At 38.1% G+C, this 15,576-nt stretch overlaps 1 protein-coding gene across 7 annotated transcripts in view; it reads right to left on the reverse strand.

Annotated features, from left to right (window-relative positions):
• Nucleotides 1–498: 498 nt before the first annotated feature.
• The window catches only part of LOC140739326 (mitogen-activated protein kinase 9), a 52,672-nt gene continuing 37,594 nt past the window's right edge, over nucleotides 499–15,576 (reverse strand). For 6 of the 7 annotated variants that reach the window (XM_073067519.1, XM_073067514.1, XM_073067517.1 and 3 more), the window contains 2 exons: nucleotides 12,838–12,915; nucleotides 499–5,466 (listed from right to left, as the gene is read on the reverse strand). In XM_073067519.1, coding sequence (XP_072923620.1) covers nucleotides 5,324–5,466; nucleotides 12,838–12,915 — 221 coding nt within the window. In that variant the 3' untranslated portion in view covers nucleotides 499–5,323. Of the gene's footprint in view, nucleotides 5,472–12,837; nucleotides 12,916–15,576 lie in introns of all 7 variants that reach the window. The other variant, XM_073067520.1, reaches the window with a different exon arrangement.

Below are 15,576 nucleotides of genomic sequence, written 5' to 3' on the forward strand. Positions count from 1 at the left end.
ATTAACACAGGACTGATGATTGACATGAAGGGTCTGTTTCTATTCTGTATGATTCTAGGAGAGGCAAGTATTCAACAATTCACACTTCAAGCTTCCCTTGCCAGCTAAATTCTGAAAAGTCAGTCTCTTCCTCTTTCACTCACCCATTTTTGTGGCATTTTATGGAATTCTATACCATACAGACTGACCTTTTAAAATAAAAAGGGGAAAGGAGGAGCCGATACAATGACCAAATACTAAAATCCTACCAATATTTCCTCTTGTCACTGAAAATGTGATTGGAATGACAAACTTCTAAGGATTACACTACTTTATAATCATTATGGGAAAATACATTTCTTGAATTTAACTATCCAGAAATAACATGCATTGACATTGTTCAGAAATGTAAATGAACATAATATGCAAATAACATTGAGATATAAATGTAGATTCACACTACATTTTTATGGCAATTTGATGAGTGTGGTTTATGAGGAAAAATATAAAAATTCACAGTGTTTTTGAAGACCACAGTTTTATTTGCATTCACATGTGAATCCTCTGTAGAGAGGCTCTTAGGTAAAATTGCTTTTGGAAAAACCTTCAGATTTATCTTAAACCATTCTATATCCTGGAGCAGTTGACGTTAGCTGATCATAATAGTTCCTTTAAAAACAAAGTAATCTATAAAAATCTTTTCTTAAAAAAAACAAAAAGCAGAACTGTTGTCAGTACAAAAAAAAGCACCATCTAATGTCAAACTTGAAATCAAAATAAAAAATCCAGCATGAATGTCAATTGGCAACAATCTTTATATACAAGATCTCTTATTGCACAAACACCGTGTAACAGGCAGACGATGGAACATAGCTGGTTAGGTTGCAAGTACATTTTCAAGTAACTACTTTAAAAGCACTTGTAACATTAACAGCTTCAGGATACCAGTATTTAACAGCAGCCCTTTCTGTCAACATTATGCTTACTCAATGGAAATGACTCAGAGCATGAACAGAAAAACACTTTGCAAATATCAGGCCTTGACGCTGCTAATCTTTGACAACTATAACAGAAAAACATGGCAGTCTACAGAATTCACAACTCAATTTGTACATTGTATTATGTTGCAGGGGGCCTGAAATTGACAAAACATTGATACTGATTTTATTTAGCTCTGGTTTAGCGTCAAGCCCTGATGCACACTGAGATCAAACATATACATATACACCTATAGTGGCTACAAACAGTTAAAAGCTTTACACTTATCTTTCTCCAATCTTAATACAATCATTCTAAACAGCTTAAGGAAATCAAATTTTTGTGCAAACCACCTTCATGTGCAGTTTGTGCAATCTTGCCATGAGGCTTAGGCACCCAATGATTATAAACAAACATGCTTAAAGATGCAATTGTTTCAATTCATCATAACATTGCCTCTAAGACACATTACTCCTCAAACAGACACAAAACTGTAAAGCCCCAAAATCATTCCAGGTGAGCAGTTGAGTTCTAGCAAATTTTAAATACTTCATAAGTGCAAACAAGGGACAAATGTGATACAAGGTTTTTTAAGCAAAGAATTTGGATATGGAAATGTGAACTCAGTATTTTATATGCAGCTTCTATAGAAAATTAATATATAACAAATGAGCAAGATACCAAAAGTCAGACCTAGCATACGTGACAAGGCAAATCAATATTTTCCATTAAATGTTAAATGCCACAGTATCTTAAATTTCTCCACAGATGTGGCACATTTAGGAAGTATTTCCAGCTTCCATTGAATGTGATTAATTTATTTTGGGAAGGGTTTGTATTATATGCTAATCAAACTGCAGTTATGTTGCTGAGGCAAGACTTCATTCACTTAAAGCTAATCCATCTAATAACAATTGGATTTCAGTTGAAAGATGATTTAACTCCACTCAGCTTTAATTTGCTGTCAATTGAACAGAACTACTAGTAATTGAAGGTAAAATTATTTTTCTATTAACTATACATAATCCAAAAATAAGTTACTGAAACAATTTCAAATGTTTTGATAAAACAAGGCACTATTTCATTAGTCTTACTGAGAAAATTCTTTTAAAATCTCCTTGTTTCAGTACTACCTTGCAACTAAAGCTAGATTGTAAAACATTAGTACTACTGTATCACCATTGTTAATTTTTTCCCATGAAACAAGAACTTCAACATCAGAAGTGAAGGTTAACTACATATCTTAAGAAAAAAAGGAAATGAACACATTTATGTCAAAACCCAGGTGGGTCTGGATTAAATTATCAGGAAATTTGCAGTGATACACTGTAAATAATTGGGTGGGAGGGTGGAGATACATCTCTACCAAAAGAGGTGTAAGGTGCTTCTTCCCTCTGCTAGCCTGAAGGTCACCCTAGGACAAGGAGACACCTGCTTAGCTCCCCCATCAGGGTCACGTGAAGCCATGGGAGCAGGTGGTGCATATCACAAGTCCTGATTATGTGATCACTGATGCCAAGAAGACAATCTCTGAAGAGTATTGATAATGGCTGGGGTCACCCCTCCTGGAAAGACACTGCCCAGAAGGCAGCAATGGCAAACCACTTCTGTAGAAAAATTTGCCAAGAACAATCATGGTCATAGAAAGACCATGATCGCCCATGTCATACAATGTGGCATATAATGATGATGACTGTAAATACAGGTGATAGAACTTTGTTACAACAAACATTCCTGGGCAATATTTCATTCAGTTAGTATTGAAAATTATCCTTAAACAACGTAATGCAAAGATTAAAAATTAAAGACTTGCAGGAAAAAAAATCATACATTTCCATTATACAAGCCACAGCTCAAATTAATTGTGCCTTTACTATGAAGCAAGGTTTTAAACATTGAGTTTAACCATCCTAGTTCACTACACAGAAAAATTATTTTGCAAACATGTGTGAAACAACTTATAAAATCTACTTTGGTTTGGAGTTTATTTACTACATGAACCTACTGCTCCATCTTTAATTCAAAGCATTTTGTTTTTAATTTACAATTTAAGAGATGCACTTTGTTCAAAGATGAATGTACTGCAGCTAATTTAGATCTTTAATCCAAGTCCTCTGATGACAAGGCCATGTACTTAAGCCTCTCTTATTTACCTATACTTCAAATTCTATTGCTCATAAATTCAGCATCAGCTGATGTTTTACTGGCAAAGTGCAGGTGGGAGGGGAAACCCTAATCTGAAATGGTTCAACCTCTTTTCTCCCCTTTATGAATTCTAGGACAATAAAAACCTAAAATTATATTGGCCAGCTAAATTTGTTTATTCCAACATCTACAAGGAAAATACATGATCAAAGGTTTTCATTTATTCCAGGAAATGCAGGCCTGCCTACATATTCCTGACATCTTGCCATACTAAGGCAAGAGGAGATGTCAGGGTGGAGCATGAAGTGAAATACCTACATTCAAAGAATGATCTGTTTACTTTTTTCAATTATAGCACTAATTAACACAATGCCAAAAATGACAGAATTCAGCACCGGGGATGGTTTGAGTCAATCCACTCCAAACAGGTAGGAATCTGAAACAGTATAACCCCTAGGCACAAAATATCCTAAAAAACTTGGCTTTAGGATATTCAAATAGACAAAACACAGTGCTAGAGGGCACTTGGCAATTCCACTTTGCTCTTTCCAAGTGCCAAACCAGTAACTTTCAAGCCATTGGCACAGAGAGAATGCCAAATTATTCAAATACTATCTGCACAAAAAAATCAGCGATTATTTATATTGAAATTAACAATTCTATTTAACATGTTATAAAATTCATGTCTAGATTTAATTTAATTTCAATTTTTACCTTCAATTGACAAAACCAGTTTGTAATAATAGCCGAAAACCAAAAACACCTTCATGACAATCTCTCTTCAATAACCTGCCATTCCACTCTTTCAGTTTGCAGTTACCGTCTGGTAGAAGACCACAATTTTGTTCAAGTAGCATATAAGGGCAGGCCTTACGTTAAACAACAGATACTTGCATCAGCAGAGCTATTCAAATTTAAGAGAAATTTACGCTCCAACAAAAGAGATAGGGATGACTTCCTCTGTGCATAATATATTCAGAAATCTGATAAGTTTAGTGTATAATTTTGCTACAGATCATAGAAGAAATTTTGCCTATACATTCCATAATAATGCAATCTTTTTTTTGGTTTGAATTATTTAACTTTACCGGCAAGTTGAAATTCTTGCCATTAGTGCAGTTTTAAAAAGGCATACTGGTTAGTTGTTGCCGTATAAGTTTAAGGCAATAGATTTTAACTACAATTTATTCTGGACTAAATGGATTTACTCTAGTGGGATACACAATAAGTATTCTAAACAGAAGTTTTTCATGATAACCTTTGGCTTATTCTCCAAGCAATGAAAACTTTACAAGGCACATTAAATGTTAATATTGGGTTTGTATTTCTATGAATTCGTTTTGAAAATCCCAAATGAACTCATTTCAAAAACCCGCATTTCAACATTTTCAAATGGCTTTAGCAATGTTCCTCCACAACAGGGAAATCATTACTATAACTCTGAGCAATTTGTTAAAACGTAGTAATTTAGAAGCTATTTTCTCTTTTTTCCCCCGTTTAAACTATAGACATGAAGCTGAGTTCTGTCCTTCTTGGTCATCTTGGACAATCAAATTTGCCTAACAAATTACAAGTGTATCATTTGACCAATTAGAAAATCCATTTTACAAGGTCTTAAACTGGATCTTTATTCTAATCTAGCCAATGAAAAGTAAGTTAAAAGCTCAGACCAACATCATACAAAAACTTTTATCTTGCTTTCTACTACCAGAAATAATTGCTTAAATAATTAACGTAATAGATCTGAAGTCCACAACATTGCATCTTTAGAGCTCATTAATATACCAGTAACATATGGAATATGTGAAGAAATGATTAGAAAATATGAAGGGCTGCTAGTTGCTTCCTTTACATACTTTTGGAATGTACTTAAATCTTAAACAAATGTGTGAGATCATGAGGACGAAGTGTTGGTATATTTTGCACACATTTATATTCTTCATATTTTTCCCACATCTGCTCATCTGAATTTGGGGCTAAGAGCAGTTTGCACAAATATACATTGCATTATAAATTTCCTTTTCAAATTTTACAAGACTTATTTGTAACCAAAACCAGGCAATCATACAGTAAAGCACAGGCATTATGTTTGTGGTACATGCAACATATATGTATATATAATCATTGTAATGGGGTTTCATTAAATTAAAAGCAACTCAAGCCAAGAATAACAGTTGTAGTTACTTTCTGATAATGCTCATTTTTGAAGTCAGGAGGCTGATCACCTGCAACCATCAAGTGGTCCTGTTGAAGCATCCAGGCTGCTGTCGGTATCGGAAGCCAAGGTCTGCTCTGTTGACATGGATGATATGTCATTGATGGAGGAAGACTGAGAGGGACTGTTGTTGTTATTCACTGCTGCATCTGTTCTAAGAAAACAAAAAAAGTAATAAAACCTGAGAAAATAGCAAATTGTTTTGCAAATGCATGCCCCAGAATACTTTTTAAGAAAAGGAACAGCAAAACTCACACAAACTATCTACGCTAAAATGCCTGCAAGGGAGATAAATGAAGATCTCAAATTTCTTATTCCACACAAAGAAATAATCAGAAGCTAAGAGGATATAGACAGTGTAGACCCTATTTGGTAATTCACAAGAGAAAGAGTGATACTTTCTCCTTTCCTATAATTTATACAAACAAAAAAATACAATGCTCTAAAAGATAAACATTCTAATAATGAGTTAGAGCAGTACGAGTTCTAAACTACCGTAGATTCCGGACTACAGAGTGCACCTGATTAAAAGCCGCTGGCTCTAATTTTAGAAAGAAAATCAATTTTTTACTTGTATAGGCCGCACCGGATTTTAGGCCGCACCGGATTTTCGGCCACAGGTGTCCCACGTTGTAATATGAGATATTTACACAGAAAGATATTACACGTGAGGATTTTTTAACTTTTAATTAAATCCATATGGTAACATAAACAAATACATATTGCAAATGCTTTTTTTCGAACCGTGCCTGTAACGTGGCTACTTTTAAATATACGTTGCGTATACTTTTTTACTGAACAACATTCCAATATCTCCTAACGACTGGTAAAAAATATATATACTGCAGCCTACCAGGAAAAGTTATTGATCGCCTTTAACTTAAAAGCAGCGTTCGCTCAGATCCAATGCCGCTCGCGTAATGCGCTCCCCCCCTCCTTCCCGTTTATCGCAAACTGGCATTTTTCCCACAAGACGCGGCGAAACCGGGTGTGACGTCATAGCATCCCGCGATGTAGTACAGAAAACAAATATAGTTAAAACACTTCTAACTTTAACTAGAAAATGAATTACTAAGCGAAAATATTATAAACTAAATAACTGCCATAAAGGCAGCACAATGCTTTTCTTCGAGTGTTTTCCATGTTGATGAGGGTGAGTACAAATGACTGATTTACAATAATTTAATTGTGAAAGTGCGCTTGATTTATCGTACAATTTCATTGGACCTCTGTGAACTACTCATCAATTTTATTGGTCTACTGTTACGAGGCAAAATGTTTTGGGCGGCTTGAAAAAAATCATGCATTAGTCGCCCCGTATTAAAGGCCGCAGTGTTCAAAGCTGTTCAAAATGTGGGAAAAAAGTAGCGGCTTATAATCCGACATCTACGGTATCTTGGCACAAAGTGCAAAAGGTAGAATCAGTTTACATTGTGAAAAAGAAGCTTCTGGTAGGACCAGTCTACAAGCCTCCAAATAACAATTACAATCAGAACAAAGTACAAGTTTAAAAAAAAAATGGGCCTTTAAAAATAGTGCTGCAGTAATCCTTATAAAATTGGATATGTCAAACTAGCAAAGGCTTTGTGTGAATGAAAGGTATAAACTGTTGTGACAACTACTGGTAAATTAGGAAACATTTAAGAAACTAAAGGATGACTTAAAAATAAATAAATCAGTAGAAGTACGATAACAGAGACCGACCAATGTAGTGGCTTGGGATTCAATGCAACAACACCCTGCTGTCCACAATTTAGAATATACTAAGATGGCCACACTTTCAGGAGAAAAATACATCATATTTTTCTGCACTGGAGTAGGAGTTGTGTGGTGCAAGGGTGCAGCGTAGTGGTTCACATAACACTTTAAAGCAGCAGTGATCAGGGTTCAATTCTCGCTACTGTCTGTAAGGAGCTTATATGTTTTCCCTGTGACCACGCGAGTTTCCCCTCGGCTACTCCAGTGTCTTCCAATGTTCCAAAAGATATACAAGTTAGGGTTAGTAAGTGTGGGCATGCCATGTTGAATCTGCAGGCTCCCCCAGCACACCTTAACTGCGTTGGTAATTGACGCAAACAATGCATTTCCTTGTACGTTTTGATGTACATTTGACAAATAAAGTAAATCTTCAAAAACTTGTGATGAAACAGCAATCTGTTTTATTTACTTAGTTTAAAGTAAATCTAGCAGTTACACATAAATACTTAATGTTTAATCTATTTACAAGTTTTCTAATATTTGGAAAAACAATTAACATGCAAGTCATCAACTTGCCGAACTTCTGTTATCACAGGCATTTTCTGTTTGTTGCAGGAATCACTTCAGTCTTTTTTTTGCATTAATGCACAGTACAGGTTTCCCCGCTATCTGAAGGTAGAGCGTTCCTATGAAACCGTTTGTAAACCCAAATGTCGTAACGCAAAGAAGCAATTTCCATTAATTTACATGGGAAAAATTTCTGAGCATTCCCAGACCCAAAAAAAAACCTACCAAATCAAAACAAATAACATAAAACCTAAAATAACACGAACATATAGTAAAAGCAGGAATGATATGATAAATATACAGCCTATATAAAGTAGAAATATTGTATGTACAGTGTAGTTTCACTTAGCAAAATCGGGAAGACAGTGAGCCAAAATCGATGTGGAGAGAAAAAAAAAAAAATCGGCACATACACGCATGCACACACAACTGCCCGCACAAAGCTTCACGGTCACGGTAGTCTTTCTTGGGGTAAACACACATATAAAACAGGCGTCTTTTTTTCCCCATAAAAGTGAAAATCCTCTTTGGTTAGCAAAAACAGGTACTAATGTAGGTCTTTCATAACAGCAAGCTGTCGTAAAGTGAACGTTCGAAAAATGGGGGCCACCTGTACTGACAAAAACTTAGTAGCTATTACAACCCAGAGAAGAATGAAGAATGTTCTTCCATGAAGAACATGGCTCTGAATTTAGCAAACTATGAATTTCAGCTTTTGTATAAAAGTAGCTTTTGTTTGTTCCTTCCAATACAGTACTTACATTAAATTCGAAGTTGCTCAATTCCAAATACCTGGGTCTACTTTTCATTCAAACACACCTACTTGTAGAGAATTATAAACCCTCAATATCTGTAACATTCAGAACAGCAGAAGGAGCTACCAAACAGTTCCATTCACCTTGGACCCCACTGTCCCAATGAAGTGGTGAAAAAGATTCAAAAGGTCTTAAAAATGTTGTACTGAAACAACATGCTCTTAGAAGTTAATGAATAAAGCCTTTGCAGTACATTATTGGCAGTATGGTGGGTCACAATCAGGATAGTCTGGTTCACAGTAAAAGGACAGATAAGACCACTGCTTTAAGCTGGATCAATTTCAATACACACAGCTTACCTGGTAAGGTAGACGTACACTGGGTGTGGATTGCCTCCAAAGATTGGGATATTGTGACCATAGCAGAAATGTGGCTGACAGAAGTACAGGACTGACAGCTCAATGTGCTGGGATATTGATGCTTTAGGTGTGACAGAAGAACAAGTAGGAGTGGAGAGAGGTTGCACTTTTAACAAGGAAGGACAAAACAACAGTGCTTGAGAGAATATTCTTGAGTATGCTAGTGAGATTTTCCTAGTATCGACTGGACCACCCAGACAACCAAAGAGGGGTTGTACATTCAAGACAGAGATGATGGAATTTAATATGGACAAATGTAAGGTGTTAAACTTTGGGATGAAAAACCAGGGTAGGACTTATATGGTGAGCAGAAGGGAATTGAGAAGTGCAGTAGAACAGAGAAACCTAAGAATATGGAGTCATGTTCATTGAAAGTGGTGTCACAAGCAGATAGGGTCATAAGGAGAGCTTTTGACATATTGGTCTTCATAAATCAGAGTACAGAGGATGTTATGTTGAAGTTGCACAAGATATGAATGAGGCCTAATTGGAATATTTTGTGCAGTTCTGATCAACTATCTACAGAAAGATATCAATAAGATTGAAAGAGTGCAGAAAAAAATTTCCAAGAGTGTTGCCATGACTTCAGGACCTTTGTTACAGAGAAACCTTGAATAGAAGGTTAGGACTTTATTCCCTAGAACATAGAAGAATGAATTGATAAAGGTGTACAAAATTATGGGAGGTATAGACAGGGTAAATGCAAGCAGGCTTTTTCCACCAAGGTTGGGGCAGACGAGAACTAAAGGTCATGGATTAAGAGTGAAAGATGAACTATTTAAGGAAAATATGAGGAGGAACTTCTTCACTCGAGACAATGGTGAGAGTGTGGAACTTGCTGCCAGCAGAAGTGGTGGACTCTGGTTTGATTTCAACACTTAAGAGAAATTTGGATTGATACTTGGATGAGAGAGGTATGGATGGCTATGATCCAGATACAGGACGATGCAACCAGGCAGATTAATAATTTGACATAGACTAAAGGGTCAAATGGCCTGTTTTGGTGCTACAGTGTTCTATAGTTCTATTACTTTAAGACTCACAATAAATAGAGGAACCTTCTCTTAGGGAATGAGGGGAGCATGTAACTGAACTGGCAGTTGGGGAGCACTTTGGATCCAGTAAATACAAGTCTATTAGTTTTAAATAGTTATGCAAATAGATAAACCACTTCTACAGATTGAAGTCCTGAACTGGAGAAGGGCCAACCTTGAGGCTAGTCGGCAGGATCGACCTGGGGCCATAAAGGCAAAGGAACAGTTGGCAAGTGGGAGAATTTTAAAAGGATCATATTAGGAGTCCAGAGGCAGCAAGTTCCTGTTAGGGTGAAGTATCCCTGGCTGATGAGCAATAAGCAAGATTGAAAGAGTACAGAGAAAATTTACAAGGATATTGCCGGGTCTGGAGGACCTGAGTTATAAGGAAGGATTGAATAGGTTAGGATTTTATTTCTTGGAGTGTAGAAGATTGAGAGGAGATTTGATAGATGTATACAAAATTATAAGGGGTATTAATAGGGTGCATAGTTCGCTGAAAGAAACCACACAACAGGGCTGTGAAGATGTTTAGCATGCTGGCTAAATGGAGACAGGCTAGCCCCTATTAACATCAATGAATCTGGGGTTGAGAAGGTGAACAGCTTCAAGTTCCTCAGCACTGAGAATCTCACGTGGTCTGTACAGACCGGCTGTGTGGTGAAAAAGGTACAACAGCACCCCTTGGGCCCCCAAATCCTAAGAACTTTCTATAGGGGCACAATTGAGAGCATCCGGACTAGCTGCATCACTGCCTGGTATGGGAACAGTACCTCTCTCAATCGCAGGACTCTGCAGAGAGTGGTGCGGACAGCCCAGTGCATCTGTAGATGTGAACTTCCCACTATTGAGGACATTTACAGAGACAGGTGTGTAAAAAGGGCCCAAAGGATCATTAGGAACCCAAGACACCATGACCACAAACTGTTCCAGCTGCTACCATCCGGGAAATGGTACTGCAGCATAGAAGGCAGGACCAACAGGCTCTGAAACAGCTTCTTCCACCAGTCCATTAGACTGCTTAATTCATACTGACACAAATGTATTTCTATATTCCAGACTGTCCTGTTGTATATGCTATTTATTATAAATTACTATAAACTGCACATTTAGACAGAGAAGTAACGTGAAGATTTTTTACTCCTATGTATATGAAGGAAGTAAGTAATAAAGTCAATTCAATTCATCAGTTGGAGCATGTGTTTGGGAGCAGGGACATCATTTGCTGCTACATGTCACTGGTGTGGCTGCTCTTGGAATATTGTGTGCAATTTTAGTTACTGCCTTATACAAAAGACATTATCAAGCTGGAGAGGGTGCAGGAGAAATATACGAGGATGCACTCTGAACTAGAGGAACTTAGTTATAGAGAGAAGTTGGTCACGCTAGATCTTTATTCCTTTGGGCATAAGAGATTGACAAGTGACCTTATAGATTTATTAAATCATGAAGGGTATGGATAAGATGGATGGTAATAGTCTTTTTCCTAGGGTTGGGGAGTCCAAAACTAGAAGGCACAAATACAAGATAAGAGGGGAAGGGTGTAAAGGAGATCTGAGAAGTAACCTCCAGAAGAAACAGTCAAGCAGGTACAGTTACAGCATTTAGATGACGCATGTGGATAGGTACATGCAGGGGAAGAACTTGGAGGGTTAAGAACCAAACGTGGGTAACTGTGACTAGCAGGGAGGATCACAAACATGAGAAAATCTGCAGATGCTGGAAATCCAATGCTGGAATAACTTAGCAGGTTAGGCAGCATCTATGGAAATGAATAAACAGTTGACATTTCAAACTGAGACCTTTCATTAGGAGTCCTGACGAAGGGTCTTAACCCGAAGCATCGACTGTATATTCTTTTCCATAGATGCTGCCTGGCCTTCAGCATTTTGTGTGTTTATCAGGGAGGATGCTGGGGTCAGTATTGATCAGTTGGGCTGAAGGTTCTGTTTCTGTGCAATATTAACTTAACCTATCCAGACATGGTTTTAACACCCATTGGTCGACCATGGATGTTGTGTCCTAGCTGTCTTACTGTGTCCAAGTCAGGGCAGTACAATATGGAGGGCAAGCTGTTACCCATGCAGCAGGCTCCCTTCTCCACTCAGATGAATAATCAAAAGGAACGGCAGAGATCAATACAGTTTGGCACCAGCAGTGTCACAGAAATTGCCAGTCAGTGTTAAACTCAACATGGGATTGCCATAGGGACTCCTACTCTTGATTTTTTCTTTGGGGTTTACTCCTGAAGCACCCCCTCCCTTGAGTGAATATAGCTGCAAGGCAGCAGAGGTTTGAGATCAGAGTTTTCCTTCTCCTAGATGAGCTACCAACCATGGCTGATGAACCCCATCTGCCCGAAGTGACAGGTTTTAGCAACCCTCCTTTGCCCCTTCTCCTATCAGCAGAAACAGTTCTGTCAGGCTTAGTAGTTAAGCCACAAATGAAGGCCAGGAGCTTGATTTGGTTGTCAGCAGCTATTTGAGACGGACACCATTGAGAACATTTAATAGGCAGTGGAAGTTTATCACCACTTCCTTTCCTGGTTATGACAACCTTAAGGAACCTAGGTACACCCATGTCTCATATTTCCACAATCCTTTCAAATGATGACAGTGGGTGGATCAAACAAAGGCTGGGCAGTTAATTATCCCAGCCAATATTTTTAACAATGATACGCTGTATAGCATTACAAGGAGTGGTTTAGAGAAACAGGTTTCATGTAATTCTAAAACTAACCTGATACTACTGGGTATCAGAAAAGAAAACTGGCAAGTAAACTTAAAAGCAAGTTCTACTTCACACAAGTTGTCAACTCATCACTACAAATTACTAACCAGAACATGTCCTTACAGCCAATCAAAGTACTGACAATTATTTTCCATATACTAACCATTTGATTATTTATCTCAGGTACCTATCCAGTCTAATGTTAATGTTAGTAACTTACTGCAGTTTCTCACATTGATAAGTACAGTAAATATGGTCTTAGCAAGGTTCAAACCAAAGGAATTTAATAAAATTGAAAACCAAAAGTAACCACCAACCTGAAGGTAAGGGTTGTTCCTTAATAACACCATTCTTATTTCTTTCCTCCCAGTCCACAACTTCTTTGTATATCAATTCTGAAAAAACAAGTTTATAATGATGATATTTAATTGCTCAGAGACAATGAAGCAGTGGAAAATAATGAGCTGCAAAAGAATGAAGAAACATATGAGAAATCTGGGCCATGGCAAAGGAGGGAAAAACAGTCAAAGCAATAGAATTGATGACATTGACCTTAATGACAAAGTCAAGCAAATCTTTGTCCTGCATGTTGGAAGAGAAGGAGCTGTTAAGAAGTCCAATAGCATGGTCCACAGTAAAATAGTCAAAATTTACCCGTCTTCAAGTTCAGGAGTAACTGAAAGCTTTGACAGCTCAAAAAGTATGTGATGATCCGCCCAGATTTGGTGATTGATAAATCAACCAGATTCTTCTGCCCTTCAATCCTCTCCAACTCCCACATTTACTTGAACCCATGTTCAAGAGACAAGTGTGCAACAGAAGGAGTATAACAAAGGCAGACCTGAATTAGTACAATTAATGTTATGACCATTTCCTTGGCAACAAGAAAATCAAGGTGGAACTCCAGTAAACTGTTAGCACCTATGAGATAATTCTCCAGCACAAAAAAATTATCGGTATGTGCCCAAGAAACATATCAACACTACAGCACAAAACCTCTTCCCTTGCTTCTCATAGTAACCTGGAGTACATCCAGTACAGCCCCAGGGACTTAACTATTCTAATGTTTTTCCAAAAGTTCCAGCACATCCCCTTTTTAACGTCAACATGTTCCAGCGTATTAGCTTGTTCTATACCGTCGTCATATTTTCAAGGTCCCTCTCACTGGTGAGCACTGAAAACAAAGTATTCATTAACTGCAGTCATAGGGGTTTGCTTTTCTCCGTTCCTCCTACAGTCCACGACTAGCTCCTTTATCTTTGTGACATTGAGGGAGAGGTTGTTTTCTTGACACCACTATGTCAGGCTACCTCATTATTATCTGAGATAAGGCTAATCATTATAGTATCATCTGCAAATTTAATTAGCAGATTGGAGCAGCAGGTGGCGACAGTCTTAGGTAAACAGAGAGTAAAGGAGGACACAGCCCTGAGGGGCACCTGTGCTGAGGGTCAGAGAGGCAAAGGTGAGGAAGCCCACTCTTACCACCTACCAGCTATCTGACAGGAAGTCCAGGATCCAGCTGCACAAGGCAGGGTGAAGACCGAGGTCTCTGAGCTTCTCGTCAAGCCTGGAGGGAATTTTGGTGTTGAATGCTGAACTGTAAAAAAGATTTAGCTCATCTGGGAGAGAGGCAGCAATGTTGACAGCGCCACTGTGCTTAGCTTTGAAGTCTGCGATGGTGTGCAGACCTTGCCATAAGCTGCACGTGTTGTTGGTGGTGACTTGTGTCTTGATCTTGTCTGTGTATTGTTGTTTCGCTGCCTTGATGACTTTGCGTAGACTGTAGCTGCATTTCTTGAGTTCTTGCTGATTACCGGCAATGTAAGCTCTGTCTCGTGCGATTAATGCTGCTCGCACAGAACTGTTGATCCAGTGTTCAACCAATGCTCACCCACTGAGAGACTGACACTTAACTTGGTCATTGCCGAGCACCCGATCCAATACGGCCTCTCCTCTAGTCAGCCTGTCTATATAATGTGTAAGGAATCTTTCCTGGATGTACCTAACAAATTCTACCCTGTCTAAACCTTTAGCAGTACAGAGGTGCTAATCAATAATAGGGTAGTTGAAATCACCGATGACAATGACCCTCTTAATTTTGCACCTTTCCAAAATCTGCTTCCAATTCTCTGCACTGCTCAAGTATTTTGTGTAGGTGAATAGATATGTTGAACAAAAGCATCGAAAGTACAGACTGTTAATTCACTGCAAAGACTGAAATAACATTAAGGTAAAGGATGAGTGGGATAAAATTGAAGATGTGAGAAAGAAGCCTGCTGAACAAAATAGAAGTGGAGAAGAAGGAAGAGCGATGTTGTGCTAATTATATAACCAGCTACAGTGCCTCTAAGGTATCTCTAGACCAGGGGTTCCCCACCTGGAATTTCAGGGGGTGCGACAAAGAGTGGCTTGTGTCCTTGAGTGACGAGTCACGAGTCATCATTCAGCCAACTGCCAGTGTGCCTTGAGAAGTGATAGTAACGTTTGTCCCAAGCACACTCCAGTCTCCCGCTGCCTGCGTCAGCATTGAGGATTCTCATTAGTGTTACCTGGGAAGTTGCACCTCAGAGTTGAGGAGTCTCATCAATATTAGCTAGAAGGTTACATCTCAGAGTTAAAAATCATCTCATAATGCCAAAATGTTTATACATCCAGAATCAACCATCGAGTTACGACTTCACGTTAAAACCAAACCTGCAGACAGTAGGTAAATTACTCAATTATATAATTTTAAAAAGCCGTATTTTGTTAAAAAGCAGCTGAAGTCATTCATTCATATTTGTCTCAATGCATTACAGAAGTTTTTGAATTTCAAAGGTTTTTTTCTTGAATCGTTGATAATTTTGAATTGTGTTAGTTGAGGAGGTATCATGGTTAACACCGAGGACTTTGAATTGTGTGATGGGAGTTCATATCTCCGGTAATCATCGGAAATAGGTGTGTAAATTCAGTACAGAGTAGCCTAATAAGTCGCGTCGCGTCCCCGTAGCATTGCCACCTGACAATATATCTCGGCGTAACCGCAGATATTGTCGTAATATAATATTCGAAAG

The sequence above is a fragment of the Hemitrygon akajei genome, chromosome 15, assembly GCF_048418815.1.
Source record: "Hemitrygon akajei chromosome 15, sHemAka1.3, whole genome shotgun sequence".
NCBI lineage: Eukaryota > Metazoa > Chordata > Chondrichthyes > Myliobatiformes > Dasyatidae > Hemitrygon > Hemitrygon akajei.